The sequence below is a fragment of the Cryptomeria japonica genome, chromosome 10, assembly GCF_030272615.1.
Source record: "Cryptomeria japonica chromosome 10, Sugi_1.0, whole genome shotgun sequence".
Taxonomy (NCBI): Eukaryota; Viridiplantae; Streptophyta; class Pinopsida; order Cupressales; family Cupressaceae; genus Cryptomeria; species Cryptomeria japonica.
The window spans coordinates 192,104,923-192,125,698 of NC_081414.1; the positions used below are offsets into that span (position 1 = coordinate 192,104,923).

Genomic DNA, 20,776 nt, shown 5'->3' on the forward strand with positions numbered 1-20,776 from the left:
TTGGGAGGATTTGATACACATTTTTGAGGCAGATAGACTTAGCTTCGAAGTTTATGTTACTATTTTCAAGAATCAAAGATCCCGCTATGTATGGTGGCAGGATTGGACAATTGTCCTCATGCTGCAATCCATGAGTCCCTTGTTGAGTTCAAATTTATTTGCAACATCCTCTATTTTTATAGCATTTGTTTTTGCAAATTGCAATGATGGAATAATGGATGAATGTGGAATGTGAATGCAAGTGCTACCCAAATGACTCATTGGTGCAGATCTGTAGACTATTCAATGTAGTGAATGAGGGAGTTGTCAAGGTTGTTCTACAAACAATTGGGATGCAACTGTTCAATGGTGGCCATATTCACGATAAGAGATTGTATGAGGAATTATGGATTAATGTGGTTTTGATTCTGGTGCAGAAGTAGTGGGGAAAACTCCTTGCTTACACCATCAAAAAGGAGATGCGTGAGCATGCCTATACTGCAATATCAACATTCAACAAGAAATCAAAGGAGGGAATGGTAGGAGGTGTCTTTGACACCAAAGCTGCAAAGAAGGACAAAGATACCATTGAAGTGATTAGGCTATTCAAAGATGGTCTAAATTGTTTCGATAATGAAGTTTTTATCTTCCATATATGTTATTGTGATGATATACTATGCCCTCCGTAGGTGGAGCGTGCCTTTGAGGTGTCGAAGGGTCTGTGTTTTATGTAAATTGAGGACTAAGTAACACCAATGGAGTTGTCAATTGTTGTAGCCTGTCAACACAAATTTCACCACACAATGAAAGTGAAATAGTCACAAATAAAATTCATATTGATTTTATTCAATTCATCAAAATTCATTGAAATTGTTTTACAAACAAAAATTAGAGTATACATGGCCACTCATGGCCACTCATGGCCCCTCATTGCTTACCTATCATGAAAAATGTTGAATCTGTTCATTTTAATAATTTGTTGTGTTTTTTGAGTTCAATATAAGATTGGTGTCCAAACTACAAGTGCCAGTAGTTGATTTCAATACCAGTTCAGTCTATTTCATTATTGCATTTAATGGGTATGTTTGAAATAGATATGTATGTAATGCTATTTGAGGATCTGGGATGCCTTTACATTTGAGGAAATTTGTATTTTCAGATTAGAAATAAAATTTGGAATTTTCTGCTACATGCATTTTTGAATATTGTTTCATTTCTGAGTTGTTTATTTGCTGCAAGTTACTTTATTATCTGCACTTTGTCATTTCAAAACCATTGCAAAACACATTCAAAACAAACAGAAAAACACAGGCAAAACAGGGTAGCATATTACAAAGTGGAATGGAATTGCCAAGATTCAAAAGGAAATTGAAGTGAGCTCATAGTCAAAGAATGAATTAGGATCTTAGCCTTACAAGATTAACATTCAAGGAGAAGTTAGAGAAATTGCTTCTAGACAAGCAATCTTGGAAAGGGAGGATTGTCACATCCCTTTTACCCTAGGGCCGACAAGCAACAACTTTTTTGCAAGTGTTTTTAAACAGTATTAACATATATAGTAATTAATAAATGTTAAAACACAAAATATTAAAAAAAAAATTAATCTAAAAAAAAGTGGTGTCAAAGTCTTATAATTCAAATTGGGCGTTTGCTGGGCCTATGTTCCCTATTTTGCAATGCCTATTTATATGCCATGGGGGTTGCTCAACTATTTACACTTTCAGGACAAAAATCCTGCTTTGTGTGAAGAGGTTAGATGAAACCCTAACCTACCTTCATTTTCATTTTCATTTATATTCTACAATTCCCTTATTCCATTATATCCTTGTGCAGGATTGGGCACTTGTGAAAAAGAATTTTGGAAGGCTACACCCAAGATATTCAAAGCAGATTCAGGTACTGGGAATGGAGAATCGCTGAAATTGACCTATTTTGGAGCTTAGAGAACACTAGGTGTAGTCCATCACAGCGATAAATACTAACAATAACCATCTTCATGCAGACATTTGTGGTTTATCGTGCTGGCAATAGCAGGAAGAGTCAGATTAGGCCTTGAAACGTCACTTAAAATCAGGTTTGAGAGCATAGCAGTCTAGTGTTTTATCATAGGTCATCCTAATCTAAAATCCTTGATTAGATCTGGGCACTCCTGATAGGTACAAAACTGTAAAGAGTCTTTCTTGTTTAGAACTTTAGAGAGACCTGCAATCGAGGTGGCAAACAATTTGATGGTTTTACTCAATCTCTCATTGTAGGTTATGGTGTTGGTGAAGCTTTTGCTTCTTCGGGTGACTGTATTTCCTTGTGTACCTAGACACTACCACACGCCACTACAGGTCAAAATCTAGAGAACAATAAACTGAAGCAGGCTAAGTTTTGCTCCCTCACTGTTGTAATTTGGTCATCAATAGTGACTTCCTACATTCTATGTTCAGATCTAGATTTATTTTGTAAACATTTATTTGTAGCATATTTCAATTTTGTATGCTGTGGAAGTTAATATAACTAAGTTGCAGGGTTCGGCCCCTAGCGCCCTCGGTATTGGTTCGATTCAAATCAGGTATTGGTCCGGGTTTGGTATGCCTGCGGGTCCAGCTAGGGTGTGCTCCTAGGCACGGTGGTTCGTTTGGGGCGAATACCCGGTGAACTGGATGTCTGGATGTTGTTTTTCTTATTTTTTTGCAAATTTTTTATTTGAAGTCCAATTTGCCCTAAAATCAAAATTAAACCTAAAAGTGAGTTTGAAACACTTAGGGAGGTTTATTTTTCTCACTTCTTTTGCAAGGAGTTGTTTAGGCTGAGCAAAGTTTGGCTTCTAGCATCAAATAATAGTTGAAGATCTATTTTTGAAGCTTGATCAAGGGTTGCAACTTTATTCCTTCTCATTTTCAAGTTTTCATTGGCTGAATGAAACATCCCCACCAATTCTGATCCATTTTTTTACAGATTTGTTTAAGTGCTGATTGAAGTGGTGTTCAGTTTATTTGCCAAAGTTTGGTTTGCGTTTTCAATGCCAATTGATAGTTTGGAGTTCAACCATGAAACATAGGCAAGATATCAATGCTTTTTGAACCAAAATACAAATTTATAAAGGACTGATACAAAATTCTGAGTTCTGACTTGTTTGGAACAGCAATACATATATTCAACAGTAAAAGATTGAGACACCATAAACGAGGAATTGTATACTCGAAGTCCAATGCCCAATCAGATGAGGAGTTTTAGTGATGAATCCAAGGAGATCATAGTATAGGGGCGTCCAACTTGCTGCAGGGGTGCCAACTGGTTTTATTTGCATCAACAATTATTACTGAAAACAAATTTTGGAAGAAATAGTAGAAGTACTTGATCCTATGCCTGGCTTGCAGGCAAAATTATTAAATGAAACTGGAAACCTCAATGTGTCAAAGCAAATTGATCCATAAAATACTCCTGATGCCTGAATGAATTCCAAATTTGCTGCTGACAATTACTGATCGAGAAATCTGCACATATCCCAATGCCATTTTTGGATGGTACGATCTGTAGGAGATGGTACGGTTGGCCTGGGAAATGTATGGCTGGTAAAAGAGGTTCCTAACCCTCCAAATTTGCTAATCAATCAACCAGTAACTACTGCAATCAATTTCCATTGAGTCCCTTGCAGAAATTTTCATCAAACAATGTCCGTTCGACCTCCAGGAAGCATTTATTTTTATTGAATTTGACTGATTTGAATGCACCAAACCCTTGATGCTTTATTGCTGTAAGAAACCTGTAAAATCTGCCTAAAAATTCCTCCAATTAAGCACAAATGGAAACCCTGTGTAGATTTCCTTCAATGGTGAACTGGGTTTTCATCCAATTTATGATTCTCCATGGGTTTTCATCCAATTAAGAATATGAAAAATACATGTACATAATGAGCAAATAAGAGAATGAATTCTCTTTTAATAAGCCCCTTCTTACTTTGGACTCCAATGTCCCCCTTAGTCACATTTAATTTTGTTTTCAAGTCCACAAGTGCGCCCAACTAAGGGGTGCGCTCAAGTTAGTGGAAATAAAGTTTTCACTTTATAAAATAATTTCCTCTTAACTTTATAAATTGATGTTAGAAAGTTACTTTATGATGTTATAATTTGACTTTATAAAGTAACTTTATACGTTCACTTCATTGTTGTCGGCATAAATTCCCTATTATGTTTGATAATATTTGTTATCCGACAAGGTATTAATTAATTGTATTGAGTGGGTTGTCAGTCTCGGGTGGTTATGTGTCAGTTGGTTGATGGTTGTGTACCTCTCGGCAACCGTCGGGTCCTTTAATTATGCCATGTACTGTCAAGGAAGGGGGATGGTATTGTCGGATCTAGTGTAATCCTTGGCCGACCATCTTTGGTCTCTTCTTTGTAATAATTGAATGTGCGAATAAAGATATATTTTCTGCCGTGTCTGGTATGCATTGGCATGTACATTATTATTTCCTGTACTTAATTTACCAGTTGTACCAGCAAACATTTTGGCACCGTTGCCTTAAAAGAAATCGGGTCAACCTTGAGTGATTCATGTCCGTAGATCCCATCAAAGGTGAGAAGAGGCCACAGGGTGTCAAGACCAAGCGATTAGGTGATTTGCCAACCCTCGGCTGAAGAGGTGGACGTTTAGAGGACGTGCACGTGTTTGAGAGTGCAAGGAAAGCACCGGATCGTAGCGGTCGGAATAGTTCACTCAGGTCCGACACACTTGGAAGTACTCGAAGTGTTGGGGACGCTGAAGGTGGACGGGTAGAGGACGCCTACATGGCCGAGAGTGCAAGGAAAGCACTGGAACGTAGCGGTCGGAACAGTCCACCCAGGTCCGACACACAAGGCGAATACACACTTACCTTCCGAGTGAAAACAATGTTGAACACCCAGGAGAAGCAGAAACTGCCAAAGTTCACGGGAGACGGTTCGGAGGCCCTGATATGACATTGCAAAACATGCATAACCATTTGGGAGGCAAATGGCCATGATGACAGGGACTACTGGCTAAAGGCATTTCCAGCCACCCTTCGGGGGATCGCCATTGACTGGTACACAGACCTCGACGCCTAGCACAAGACGAGATGGAGTGATTTGAAGAAGGCGTTCCAGGAGGAATTCAAACTCTTGAGGGATGATAATGAGATCGTGGCCGAAATCTATAATACTAAGCAAGGGAAAAATGAGAGTGTACGCGCTTACAACCGTAGGCTCAAAGAACTGTTAAACAAGATGTAAAACTAGCCAGCCGACGGGTTGAAGAAGAGGTGGTTCATGGTGGGATTAATACCCTCACTGCGCAAGAAGATGAAAGTAGTGCCTCCATCCTCATACACCGATTCGTACAATCGAGCGATGGACATTGAGAGTGAAAATAAAACCTCCTCTCGAGAGAAGAGGAAGACCAATAATGATGAGAGCACCGAAGGTAGCAGTGACGAAGAATCCAAAACCGTACGAGCCCTGTGTCGGGATATGTTGAGAATGATGAAAGAATTGAAGGCTGAGAAAGGAACCAACAATGAAGGTAATGAACTATGGTGCATTGAGTGCAAAAGGGAGGGGCACACAAAAGCTAATTGTCCTAGAAATATGTTTTGTGAAATTTGCCAAGTGCTGGGGCATTCAATCAACGAGAGCTCGTATGCCCGTACAATTTGAAGATGAGAAGTACACAAGTACTCTTCACACAGGGAGAGTCCAACCCATCGAAATCACATAATGTATCGCCAAGTGGTTATGGAAATCAACGAGGGCGAAACCAAATACAGTACGACTCCAAAGGACGTCCTATCATACAGTGCCGACAATGTAGTGAATGGGGACACTTTGCGAGAGACTGCGATAACAAGAAAGACAACAGACAATTATTGTGCAAATGGTGTGGACTAGGTGACGATGAAGACACCAACTGCCCGAATCAGAAGGGTATTAATATGCTGGACATGGAGGAACAAGAGGATGTAGTTTTAGCAATCACAAGAGCACAAACAAAGAAGGCAATGTATTCAACTCTGGTACAGAAAAGGAACAAGCTGAAGTAGAACAAGTGTTGGCAAAGGAACGAGTAACTTCCAATGGAACTGCAAGTATGTCATTGCAGGAGTTAGAGAAGAACGTAGTCCGACAGGTGCTACAAACAATCGTACCCATCAAGGTGGCAGACCTTCTTCAAACTATGCCGCAACTGAGAATGGCAATTACCAACACAGTCAGTGACGACACAGTCTTCCAGAACCAATGTAAGCCACATGTGGAGGAACTGACGGGAAAACCATCAGCTAAAGGGAATGAGTCCAGTGATCCAATGTTGTTGACGGTGAGCATCGGGAGGAAGCCGACGATTGTCGAGATGGAAATAATGGGGAAGAAGTTGACAAACACCATTGTTGATGGAGGCTCGGGAGTAAATGTATTGCCAGAAGACACATGGAAATGTCTAGGGAAGCCAAAGCTTTGGCCGCCAACCTTCCACCTGGTAGGTGTCGACCAGCACGACATCCAGTCGTTGGGAACATTGATGGCACAAAAAGCAATGATTGGGAGACAACAATTTTTCTTGGACTTTGTAGTTATCCAGTTACAGAAGAAGGCGTACAATGCACTCCTCGGGAGGGGATGGTTGGTTATTGCCAAGGTGAATCATAATTGGAAGCGAAACACACTCTTGATCGAGTGTGACGGGAGGAAGCACATCATTGACTTGATGAACCAGGCGGTGAGTGAAAAACTGGCCTCCTCAGACTCTGAGTTTGAGGTGGAGAGTTAGGTATGGATGAAGGAAAGGCATGAAACCCAATGATGAAGGGGTGCTCAAACTAGAAGATTGCTCTGAAGATGAGACGAGTTCTCTTAATGGATTATTCCACTGGTAGATGGAGGATTATGAAGTTTCCCACCCCGACTGTAACATGCTACAAATTGGCCAAATTGAGGAAGTACAAAGTCCGTCATACTATATTCATTTGTGCACATCTGGTGTTGGTGTGTCTGGGCTGTACGAACAGTCACCAAGTGAGCTTGTACCGTATGAATAGAGGCCACCTAGTGGGAATGGGGAAGTATCTAAGGTGAACGAAGAAGATTCACATGGCGAGGATTTGAAATTGGATGTTGTAGAGCCTGGTGGTGATGCCCTGAAGAAGTTAATACTATATGCTAAACGGTTCACATCAGCCGAAAGCAATTCAGCCGTACGGTTCAGAGCAAACAAGAGCAAGTTGGCTCTTGAGGATCCAGGTTGCGTCGATGTGATGAGGTTGCCACATGAAGCTAAGAGCCCCAACTACACTGTACAAACTAGAGAAGCTGAGTGCTGGAGATCCGTACGGTCAAGGGAGAGTCAAGGAAGTAGACTTGACAACAGGACAAAATCGAGAGAGGGAAGGAACATTCCCATCCAGCCACAGGAGAAGTTGAATCCGTACGGAGCAGGTGAAGAAGCAAAAATACCATACATTGTACGGGCAACAAGTACGATCGAAACACATGCGCGGAGCACCATTCCGTACGGCAAGGCGAGGAGTCCATACGCCGCACGACAGAGCACCATTCCGTATGGCGCACGACAGAGCACCATTCTATACGATGCAGCTCACCCGTACGGTGTACCTAGTTCAATCAACTCGTACGACGTAGCTCATTCAATCATTTTGTACGACGTAGTCCATTCAACCATTCCGTACAACGTAGTCCATTCATTCGATTCGTACAACGTACGACATAAACTACATAGAGAAAAGGGTATGGTGTACGGTGAAACCGTACGACAGATATGACATAGGAGACATCGTACGACATGCATGAAAGCCGTATAGACATCGTACATGAGGCATCGTACAGTATACAGGGATGCAATCAGGGAGACGTCGTTCGACCACGCTGCAGGTACGACAACCAAAGGCGGAGGCCGTACAACAACCAAGAGAAATCCGTACAGACCATAGGAGAAATACCGTATGGTCAAGGAAGCAATATATCAAAAACTCGAAGGCATTAGCTTTGAGTTGGATGAAGGGAGTCTCAAGCCACACACCTATGCATCGTACAACCAAGAGAGAAGCACAAGTCTGTACGAAAGAACAAGTTAGAAAACACAATTCCCTTACGGGAGAATGCACCTTGATCAAAATTTTGACTTCTTTGGCCTTGTTCTTGACGTCTTAAAAAAGCAGAAAATTGATGCACGCCATGGAGTTCCGTGTGGGTTTGAAGGTTGTAATTTGGTGTTGGCGCGGGGGCACTGCCTCGAGACCCTGCGAGGGGCGCTGCCCCTTGACCCCGCAAGGGGCTCTGCCCCTTGACCCTACTGGGGGCGTTGCCCCAAACCCCCATTTTATTTGGCAGGTACACTACAAGTTGGGGTTGTCCCATCGAAGTCGTTGTTTGTCGTTAGTCTTCCCGAATATTACTTGGTGGTTGCTTGTCGTTTGGAAGACGACTTTTTCTTTTGGGGGGGATGATGTTGTCGGCATAAATTGCCTATTGTTATGTTTGATAATATTTGTTATCTGACAAGGTATTAATTAATTGTATTGAGTGGGTTGTCAGTCTCGGGTGGTTATGTGTCAGTTGGTTGACAATTGTGTACCTCTCGACAACCGTCGGGTCCTTTAATTATGCCATGTACTGTCAAGGAAGGGGAATGGTATTGTCGGATCTAGTGTAATCCTTGGCCGATCATCTTTGGTCTCTTCTCTGTAATAATTGAATGTGTGAATAAAAATATATTTTCTGCCGTGTCTGGTATGCATTGGAATGTACATTATTATTTCCTGTACTTAATTTTCTAGTTGTACCAGCAAACATTCATAAAGTAACTTTATACGTTAACTTCATAAAGTAATGAAATTTTCTATTTTTAGAAAATGTAACTTTATAATAAAATAACATTATTTGCTCATTAAATAAGCATGCAACAGCCAATCTCTAGCGTGTTAAGTCCTCCCATGCCAGGAATAACATCTCCCATCCTCTGGATTTGCCTACATAGATGGATCGTCTAGGTAAGAGGGAACATTACATTGAAAAAGGTTAATTTTTTTTCATTTTTTGATTCGTTTTTGTTTAACAAACATGAAACATTATTTATTTAGTTTATCTATTTTTTCCATTCTTTTGTTTTTGTTTTTGAATTTGTTCATAAAATTTGTTGCCATAGGAACTAGAATGGCACCTACCTATTCCTCCATAGGCACAAATGAACAACAAAAACACAAAATAGATCCGAATTATCCTCTATGGAAATATGTTGATATTATACAATCGCTTCCAGGAGGTGGGGGGTTCCATTGGAAATTCCAAGGATATGATGTAGAACGTAATAGTTCATAAATTTGGGTGGTAGGCCATTTGTGTGAAATACTAGGAAGAGGCATAAAAAATTCTTTGGAAAAAATGGTGTGCTTATGCCACAAGAGACAATGTTAAAATATATTAGGGAGCATGAAGAAGCAAAAGAGAGAGAAGCATGTAGATTAAATCAACCTATTTTTAAAAAATCAAAGGGAATGCAACCCCCATCTCGTCCCAATATTATGGTAGAAAACCACCCATTTTTTTCCATAGCCTGGAAGTGAAGCACTCATTGTGCACATAAGATCAAAGTGACCTTTAGAGAGTGCATCTCAAAATGAGAGTCGAGACATGGCTGACCAATATGTAGCAAGATGCATATATGCAAATTGGTTGGCTTTCAATGTTGTTCACTCCCCGTATTGGAAAAAGATGTTGAATAAGTGTTAATGAAGCTCCAAGAGGGTATAGGGCCTATGTTATGAGATGGTACGTGGCACCTTGTTGGAAAGAGAGGTCAAGGGGTTGAAGATGCATTGAAGTCTATATGGGATTCATGGATTGGGATAGGTGTATCCATTGTTTCAGATGGGTGAAAAAATTCCAAAAATCATCCCTCGATCAATGTCATAGCGGTGCCCCTTAAAGGGGCAATGTTTTTGAAAGTTGTGGATTGTGAGGGCCAGGTAAAAGATGGGCAATTTATTGTTAATATTCTCATCTCTGCCATTGAGACAGTGGGACCCTGTAATGTTGTTCAAGTCATAACGGACAACACAAAGAATTGTAGAGCTGCTGGTTTGTTGGTTGAGGAACGCTATCACCATATCTTTTGGACACCTTGTGCGGTCCACTCACTCAATATTATGCCACAAAAGATTGGGAATAAATTTGAGTTGATCAAACAGGTGTATGCAGACGCCGAGGACATTTGGATGTTCATCACAAACCACCACATTTCTCAAAGGATTTTTAGATCGTTTTCAAGTTTGGAGCTATTGAAAGTAAGTGAAATAATAATTTAATTTTACATTTTTTGATTTTTTGATTTTCAATGTTCATAATTTGATTGTGTAATGTGTATTCTTCTTTAAAGTGTGTCTTTAATTTTAAATCATTTTGGCTTTGATGTCTGTTATAAGCTGTAGAGATCCGTTTTGCATCTAACACAATCATCTTGAGACGACTTGTGAAAGTCGAAGTGGCACTTTATAATATGGTGATCAGCCAAAATTGGGCTATATGGAAGCAAAGCAGCACTGAGAGGGCAACAAAAATCAAGCAAAGGTTATTAGATGACTCATGGTGGGATTATGTGGAGTATCTCCTAAGATTCATTGAGTTCATTATGAGCATGATTCACTACACTGACATGGATAGGCGTTGCATTGGAGAGGTTTATGATGGCATCAACTCAATGCTTGAGAAGATGAAGTGCATCGTAAGTGCAAAAGAGCAAGACTTTGAGGAGACTTTCTTGAAACAATTGAAAGCAATTGTTGAAGAAAGGTGGAATAAGGTGACCACTCCATTACATCTTCTTGCCAATGCATTGACTCCAAAATACTACAACAATTAGTTTCTTGATATGTTAAGAAGGCTTGAACCATGGAGAGATTTAGAAGTGTCTAAAAGGGTATAAGGTAGTGTTGATGTATTTTTTATGACATCAGGAACACAATAAAATACTTAGTATTCTATCCTCTCTTGAACAAAGACCTCTCAGATGCTAAACTATGTGATCAAACGAGATGACACCGAGTGGATAGTCAGGTCTTGACCTTATACATGGATAGACTCAGTGATTGTGATGTGATTTGCTAGAATCACAAGGGGGACTTACGTTGAACATGAATCTTGCTGGAATGTGAAGGCTTACTTTGAAAAACAAATAGCAAAAGGAATTAAGGGTTGAGAAAATAATCTAATCCTAAGATCAATGATAACAATGGATGATGTTTGAATGGACACATTCAGCTTTGCTTTGCCATGCTAGGAACAACTTCTCAAAACTAGTGCAATCTTCTAAGGATGATAAAGGTTTTCATATCATGAACATCCCATTCAAATACCCAAATATGGTTCAACTTGAACATATATCCACAATTGAACTTAGCACAATAACAAGGTTCAGGCTAACTTTGCATTGTAGCTTAGAATTAGCAAGCCACAAAAAAAATGAACCAAGGAATTATCAACATCAATACATTTCTCCATCGTAATCAATGAACTTCAACTAAAACTTGAGAAGTAACAAGAAACCATGCAACATGTAGATGCTACACATAGAAATCCACTATACTTCAATGAAGATCATGTATTAAAATCAACAAGTCTTAGCAACAATTCCTTCTTTCCTCCTACTCTACTCTACTCATAATTATCTATTTGCTAACTATTGTACAACTACTAACTATTAACCTTTACAAATGAGGAGAGTGGAGCCTTATATAGTGCTCTCAATACAATTGAATGGCTAGGATTGAATCCACATCAATGGACAAGATTGAAAGATAGAAACCCTAATTAGGGTTTGTTACACCCATTACATAGCATTTAATGCTTGACCAATGATAAAATTGCAATTTATAGGACACATGTCCTTCTTTGAATGCCAATCAATGAATGATGAGGTTAGGTACATTGAACTTTGTGCCCACATGTGGTAGTTATTTGCCTTGTTGGATGAGTCAAGTGCATTGAATTTGGATGCCTTGACTTGGAGTGATGTGATTGGGTGCCACCTTAGTTTGCTCATCTTGTAACTCATCACAAGTTGTAGGTGATTGAAACATATCTCTTGATACTCAACATTTCCAAGCTCAATGATGAATGAGATAAAGGCAGGAGATATTCCCAAACTGCCTCATCTTCTAGCTTTGGTTGACTCTTTTGGAACCATCTTTTGTCTTGGTCGCATTTGTATTCTCTTTCTCTCGTGTGGAAACTCCTTCCTTATGATGTCTAGAACTTGTTCTTGCGTTGCTCTCCATTTTGAATATCCTATCTTTGTCATGATTCCTTATCCTGACAAGTATCCTTGGATTTCCAAAGGAAATTCAAGATAGTCATATATTCCTTCCTTGAAGTGGATCTCTACACATGCCTTGTAGCGCCTTTCCTTGTCTCCTCTCATGTCATGAAGTTCCTTGCTTTGAATGTTATTGATGAATCGTCCATAATGCCGATTCTTATTCTTCTGTTTCATGCTGATAGGTTCTTCATCGTTTCCTTCTGGATTATCTTGAATATGCATTGGTGAGTTCTCCATGATGTTAATTTGCTTCCTTATGTATCCTTAAATGCACTTTGCTTTTGCATCTTCTTTCCTCCCTGGTTGTTCATCCTTCTTGCATCTATCCTGGAAAACAACATACTTTGAATCAAAATCCCATAGAATGAATGAGGATAATGCTAACTTATCATAAATCATGCTTTTCACAACCCCTTTTCAAATCTGGAATTGAATTTTTTAGTCCTCGAAATGATGATTTTGTTTAAGAAAATGATAAAAACTACCCTCACTCAGGTTTGATCTGGAAATCAGAACCCTGTCTGCCTTGATCTGCACTTAAATTTTAATCAAGATCTGTTCATAAACTTGCCAAAATTCACCTTGAATGAGGTCTGATTTGGAGGTCTCAGTCTGAGATGTCACCTTTTAGAAGTCTGTCGTGGATTTCAGCCAGCAAGGAATGTGCTGGACTTTTTAGGCAGTGAGGAAGGTGCTCAAGAATGTGCTGGGGATTCAAGGCAGTGAGGAAGGTTCCTAAGGAGTGGTCAGGGCTTTGAAGTGATAAGGAACATGCTGGGGTTTTGAGAGTGCAAGGAAGGTGATCAGAGATTTTAAGGTGTAAGGAAGGTGCTGGATTTTTGAAGGGACGAGGAACATTGCCAAGAATGTGCCATGGATTTAAGGGAATGAGGAACGTGCATCTTACATTATTATTCACCTTCAACATTGGGAATTCTTCATCCAGTTTCCTTCAGAACATTCCATCTTCATTCATCACACTTTGTCCTCAAAAACTTCAAGTCATCTTGCTATATCGTGGATTTGGGATGGTGAGGAATATATTGGGTTTTTTGTAGGAATCATGCATGTTGTGGATTTGGAGCAGTGAAGCATATGCTCAAGGATTTGGAGGCATGAGAAATGTCTCCCAATTTGGCCAGATTTGCTAACCTGAACTCAACCTATCAATTTGCTCTTACTAAGGTATTACCCTCATTCAATTGTTTCAAGTTCATTGATTTAGGATGTTCCATACTTTGTCTTTAGATAATTGCTCCCTTTTCCTTGATTAGTCTTGACTTCCAAGATCTGGTCTAAAAGTATCCCCTTAGTTGGCCACTTGACCTGATTTGAAGGCTACCCTATGAGGCATCATCCTATTGATTCATTTTGATCTCCATTCATCATTCAATCTCTTGAGAGCTGCTATGACTCATCTCAACCTAAAGAGAGATTAGACTACTACCAAACTGCCCGAGACCTAGAATTATTGGGAAAAAAGGGGGTCCCCATCTTCAATGGGGCAATGTGTGAAAATGTCACAACAGGTAGCATTCGTTAGACTCTTCCCTGAAGATGATGTGCGAGATTTGATTTCAAATGAGTTCACATATTTTGTGAATGGAAATGGTTTAAGTGTTGATGCTCTTTGTCATAGGTTTAAGAAGGATGCTCATAGTTGGTGTTACTTCCATGGCCAATGCTTCCAAACTGTAGCCCCTCACAATCAAAATTTTATCACAAGTAAGTTTTATTTTGTCTTCATAGGTTGCTAGTAATTTTATAACTTCAATTGCTTACTTTTTCTTCATAGTTGCTAGTTCATCTGCATCAGAAAGAGATTGGAGCACATATTCTTTCATCAACTCAGTAAAGCACAATAAGTTGCCATAAAAAAGAGAAGAGAACTTAGTATATGTGCATTCCAATTTGCGTCTCCTTTCACACAAGCAACATGACTACAAGCAAGGGGAGTCGAACATATGGGGAGTCACACTATTGGGTATGTTTGTTAGTGATTTAAAGACCTTATTTACTCTGTAATAGCATTCTTGTCCTAAGGTTCATGTACTTGTTTGCAACAGAAATCTGATTGAAACATTAAGCTTGACTTTGATTTCTAAATCAGTTTTCAGTTTACTTGTTATCAGAAATAGTATTTATCTTCTCTCTTTCAAAACTTCAAACACAAACCAAAAATACATCTTCTGCAACTTCTATCTAGCTGTGAAAGACCATAAAAAACAGGAGAATATAATTTATTAAATTAAAGTTCACAAGCAAGTTACTAAGTGACAGATTCTAGTGTTCTACCCGGGGTGGGACATTACAGGTTCATCTAATGTCAATGCCAATGATGATGATGATGATGATGATGATGGAAATTATGTTGATGATTTAGAGAATCCATTTGATGATTAAACTTTAAAACTAAAGTTCCTATTGTTGAAACAATGATACTTGAACTCAATATTATTATTTTGATAGTCAACTTGAAGTATACAATGTTATGATCATGATGCTATGATTACAAGTTTATGGTGGTTTTGTTATTTAGATGATGCTATGTGGCATTCTAATCTTAATTCATGCTTCTAGACTGCATAAATATATCCAATTGTTGAAACAATAATACTTGAACTGAGTGTTGTTATTGTGATAGTGAACTTGAAGTATATGATGTTACGATGGTATGATCATGATGCTATGATTACAAGTTTATGGTGGTTTTGTTATTTATATGATGCTGTGTGGCATTCTAATCTTAATTCATGCTTCTAGCCTATATATATATATATATATATATATATATATATATATAACGAACCCAAACCCCTTTTCAAAATTTTGACGAACCAGTGAACCGGGTTCTCGAACCCGAACCCGTGCCTGAACCCGAACCGACAACTTAGTTAAATAGCTAACAATGAGATTTTATATCACTGATAGTATAGTGTTGAGTCTTAAAGTCAAATCTCAACCTGTCAGATTGCTTTTAACCTAATTGGGAAACCTAGGATCATAACACCCCATGGAACATCTCACTTTGTAACTCTCTAAATATCTTGCTGGCAAATATCAATGGTGCACTTAAAGGGCTGGTTCAGAGGAGGACAGAGGAGCTGACGTGGTATTATAACAGCAATGCATTTCACTACTCTCCCTAATTTAGTGGCAAAAGAATTATTAGATTGTTCTTAAAAATTGCATGAAACATCAACTTGAGTGTGTGAATCCGCTTAGGCTAAACTACCAGCACCTTTACAACAAGACAAAAGCCATTGAGCAATTGCTTTAAGATGAAAGAGACAAAAGGAGGCTTACGCAAGTCATTTGATAGAAATCACAGCGAGCTGGGACTAAAGACGGCTGATCTCTCCAGTTCATTTGATTCTTTAGTTTAGGTCTAGTACATTTGTCATTTGATTCTTTTCGAAATTACTGTGTATTTGATGTGTAAATCTAATATCACGAAGAAGGCTAATGCTAAATTTTATTTTCTAGGTTTTGAACCAGACAAGCCTATGGTGGTTCAATAATACAAAAGAGATTGTACCAAATGCTGTAGTATCAGCACCTGATCTTAATGTAACAATTGCCAAGAAATGCAGAGTTTTCCCTGTTGAGTTTGTAGGTAAGTATTTACTATTTTTCCTATTGAAATTAGTTGCAAGCATTATTTACCTGATTACTGTATCATGCTTGGATTATTATCAAATTAAGCATTATTTATCTGATCACTGCATCATACTTGGATTATTATCAGTTTTAATTCAACATATATGGAAGCTATGTATTAAGTTATAGCTGTATAGCATTACGCATCATCAAGATCACTAGAAATATATAGCATTGTGAAGACTTAGTCTTAGATTCAACTAACTAAAGTTCATTTTCTCAAATCTATCACAATTCCATTAGGAATTTTCAATGTTTCCCAGGGATCCATCTCCCCAAAAATCCCAATGTTCTTGAGAGGGTCTTCCCAAGATTGGTGAATGGGGACAAAACATCCTCTGCTGTATACCGGCCACTGCTTGTAGTAGGGGACATCCTTGAAACATCCTCGCATGTTGAGGATGTCTTAGGGATGTTTCCCTTTACAAGGGATGATGTGGGGACTTCCAATTGTCCCATGGATGGCCAACGGATATATGGGTGATCCTTGACCATCCTAGGGATGGCTGGAGTCTCCTCACACCAACAGATCACTAAATCATTTTTTGGGTGATTTTTCTTCCACAAATGAGCAGATTGTAGGGTTAGAATGGCAATGAGTTAAGCTAGAGGTAAGCAAGAAACTGCCTATCTTCTCATATGAAGATCAAGGGGCTTGTTTGAGACCATAAATTGAATGCCAAAGCTTGGAAACAAGTGATGAATTTTGCATAAACCTTCGAGGTAGCTCCATATAGATCTCCTCATGAAGATCACCATGAAAAAATGTACTCTTCAAATCCATTTGTTGTATTGACTATCGCTGTGATTTGGCAAATGAAAGTACAAGCCAAACATAATCCATCTTGACAAGAGGAGCAAAGGTCTTGGAATAATCAATGCCCTAAACATGGGAAAAGCCCTTGGCCGCAAGAAGTGTCATTTACTTGTCAAGAGATACCTCAATTGCATCTTTGGTTTGGTACAATGACTAAATTTTTTTCTTTTAGGAAGAGGTAAAAGATGCCATGTATGATTCTTCATCAAAGAAGAATTCTCCTTAGTGATTGCAATGTCCCACTTAGGTATACTTGTCACATTTGAAAACTTGTGAGGACCATTTGAAATAGCATGATTCGAAATACTAACACTAGTTGTTTGTGAACAAGTACGGTGAAAGTTAGTAGGATTATAAATCAAAGGTCCAGCCTCCTCAAAAGTAGTGCGGGCCCAGTTGGGCAAAGGCTCTGCACTGGGAGGTGGCCAAGTAGGATCATCATCATCCTCAAGGAGAAGAGGACCCTCATGTAACAACCCACCCTACTTTTATTTTTTATTTTTGCAATATTAAAGATGCAATTACAAATGCTATACAATTACACATGATATGGCAGCAAGTCAACTGGAATGTGCTGGTGGTATGTAATGTCCCCTCTTTGAAATAGAATTTAATGGTAAATAATAATAATAAAATATAAATATAAATATAAATATAAAAGAATATAATTAAATATAATTAAAATTTTAATTATGTTAATGAATGGGCAAAGGACATGAAATGAAAAGTTGTGGCTCCCTCAAACATGAGATATAAAAGGGAGAAGAGAACCTCATTTGAGGGGGATAATTTGGGAATCAGAAGTGCAAATCTGGTTTAAATAAGAAGTGCAGAACTGATTGTGAAAGGTTGTGTCCCTTGCAAAGGACAGAAATAATAAAGAGTCACTCTTTTAAAGGGTGCTAAGGGTGAAGGGTGTGTCTCTTGCCAAAGGGCATACATTATGAAGACGTGTGACACTCCCTCACATTGGAGGATATAAAGTGGAGAAGTTTTCATTTGAGAAGTAGGGATCCATGAAATAGAAAAAAATATATGAAGCATTAGAAGCAGGTTTAGGAGCAGACCTAAGTCAGAATTATAAGAAAATCTGGAAGAATGATATGAACATTTATCAAAGAGATCAGAACATAAATGCAAATCTGTGAACTGTAATAAGGCAGGGATCGAAGGAAAAGAAGAAGAAATATTAAATCAATAACCAGAGAATCAAACTTGATGGAATAGAAAGGATTCTCACACACACACACATGCACGCACGGCGCACGCACATGCATGCACGCACACGCACACACACACGCACGCACGCACACGCACGCACACACACACATCTGAGTATAGGCAGCGGATCAGATTGATATAAACAGCAGACCTGTGCATTTAAAGAGGGAAACAACATCAAACTAAGTCTGTCCAAATTAGCACAACAGACTGAAAATAGACAACCTGCAATAATTCTACAAGTATATTGGGCAAAATTTAGCGTCCTCCCAAAAGGGGACATTACATGGTAGAGCCAGTCTAATGAATACCTGTTAGGTTGCGTGTATACAATGCAAGTCACGGGCAGAATTTTTAAGTTTGAGTCTGACCAAAATGATTGATAATGCCAGCTTGTTTGTGCCAAAATGGGCTGAATGAAAATGCTATAAAGGTTGTTAGTGAACCGTCCAACTTACAATATGGAAATGCATTTAAAAAATTGCCTCCAACAGTAGTACTATGACTATCCATGGTTTACAAGACTAACTTAAAATCCATTACAAATTGACAAAAAGGAATAATATATTGCTGATAAGAATCTGATATTAAACTTTGAATGTAAGATCAGACTGCTGTCCATACGCATGTTAGTCCAAGGAGCCTATATCAACCACAAAATAACATTCCATAAGCATATTCATCAAACCGACTCATTAATACCTTAGAAGCAAGTAGTATGTTGCTGACAATGGACTGATATCACTCTGCACAGCTGATAGCTTGGTTTGATCAAGTCTGCGACAAACGGACATACTCAGCAAACGCCCCAATATGCTAAGACAACCATCCTCAAACTGAAATTCATTGAAGAGAGCATACCTAAAGGCAGTCTATGGTGCAGAACAACACCCAGCAGTAGTAACAACTTAAAATCAGAATTGATATGGCTCAGTACAGCAGTTTACGGCTTCCTATGCAATACCCATATACACTCATGACACCATGGATATAGGGAAGTTCAATTCTAAGATGATTTGGGAATTTTTTGTGATGCTAGATGACTCCAAATCATTCCAAAATCCAGATAAAACTGCAGCAATTCCTTTGTTGGGTTCACACACCCCTATTTGGACATGTACGACTAACTTCCAGATTGTACGGCCTATTCACAAGCTTCTAGAATCTGTATGGTCAGTACATAGTGTGAAAGAGTGATGAAAAAACACCAGAAACAATCTTTGTATTTATGTAAATATTCTTGTATATTTCATCGTCTGTAGGATTTTTGCAGGTGTTCAATAGAAAAGACCTCCTCTCCCCTGCTAATAGAGGAGGGGCTTGGTTCTGTTTTCTGATTCTAACCAATTTGTATAAACAAGTTTTTAGAGATAACCAGCAGGTATAAGCAACATGCCATCTCTCTCAAAATTGATGAGAATCTGTATTGCCCTGCATTGAGCCATTATTGTTTTGGAAGGGAATCTTTCACAGCTGGGAAAGAAACTGGGCGAGTATGACTCCCAGATTCTGATTTTGGGGGAATGAACTATGAAATTGATCACTTATTCTAATAAGAGGAATAAATGCAACTGTTAGTGATTCGGAGTAACCAATACTGACAACATTGTCTCGAAAGCATGGAAGGACTCTTAATTATGATTCTGTCAGAAGAATGATAGCTGGAATCATGCAGGAGTTTGTTGAGCATCGACATGCTCCAGCACTCCAAACAAAGGGTACTGATTAGCATGTTCTGTTATACAGATCCAGGCCCATCCAAGCAACAGCTGAAAATTGGATCCATCAAGTCTCAATGCAGGAGATGACGAAATGTTTCAGACTCATAAAGGACTCCATGCAGCTGCTACGTAGAATTGGAGCCTTTAGTGACAAAATGTTAAACTGAAAATTTTGAGATTTCCGAATTTTGTGATTCAGAGAATCAATGCCCTGGCTTATATTGATGAAAACTCACTTATGCATTTACTTCCAGCATGTTCTTGTTAGCTTATATTTAGGGAAAAGTCTATATTGTGGAGTTAGTAGTTGTAACTTTTCTATTGATCCTAGTGCTACTAGACATCATCTTTTCTGAAAGAGCAAATGCCAACTCATGGTTGACATAACATAAGGTTTGACTGTAGTTGTAAATTCCTTTTTTTTAGCATTATAATAAAATATATTTGACTCTTATGAAAAAATGTGAGGAATGAGTCGTAGTGGGTTCTATTCTTTGTCATGGTCTCCGTAACTTTCACCCAGTGATTAGCCAAATCATGTAATCTTATTTTTAATGGCAGACTTTAGAGAGTAGATTTTCAAATTGATTTTAATATTAGATGTTTTAGGTTTATTTTATTTCATGCAAGTCTCAGAGACGATCTACATATGTTCACCTATTTTTCATTTGTAAATGAAGCCAGCCAATGCCAGACCTGATTCATATACCTAGTTGCCTACTTAATCTTTAAGAAGACACAAGAAGAATAGAAGAATGCATCCGTTATGTCTAGTTGTGATGAAAGTGTATGCTTTCCTTACATTTAATTAATCTCTAATTTTTCAGTGCTTCAGACTTTAGAAATAAGGTCAAGTAAGGCCAAAGGAGGTAAAGTGGTATGCTGTTTGTTATATCTACTTGCCTTAGCTATTATCTGCAAAGTTTCTTATCACTTTTTTTATATTGCATTTATACAGGTAAGCTTGCATTTGTAGGTATAGACTTGCATCGTTTCTTATTAATAAAATTCATTGCTTACTCCTATTTTTCTCACTCTAATTTACATT

The 20,776-nt window shown here is 38.6% G+C and overlaps 1 protein-coding gene across 2 annotated transcripts in view; it reads left to right on the forward strand.

The window, feature by feature from the left end:
- Positions 1-20,776, forward strand: part of LOC131079133 (phosphoribosylaminoimidazole-succinocarboxamide synthase, chloroplastic) — a 115,827-nt gene that overhangs the window by 17,535 nt on the left and 77,516 nt on the right. For both annotated transcript variants that reach the window (XM_058017026.2, XM_059212184.1), the window contains exon 3: positions 15,796-15,925. In XM_058017026.2, coding sequence (XP_057873009.2) covers positions 15,796-15,925 — 130 coding nt within the window. The remainder of the gene's footprint in view (positions 1-15,795; positions 15,926-20,776) is intronic.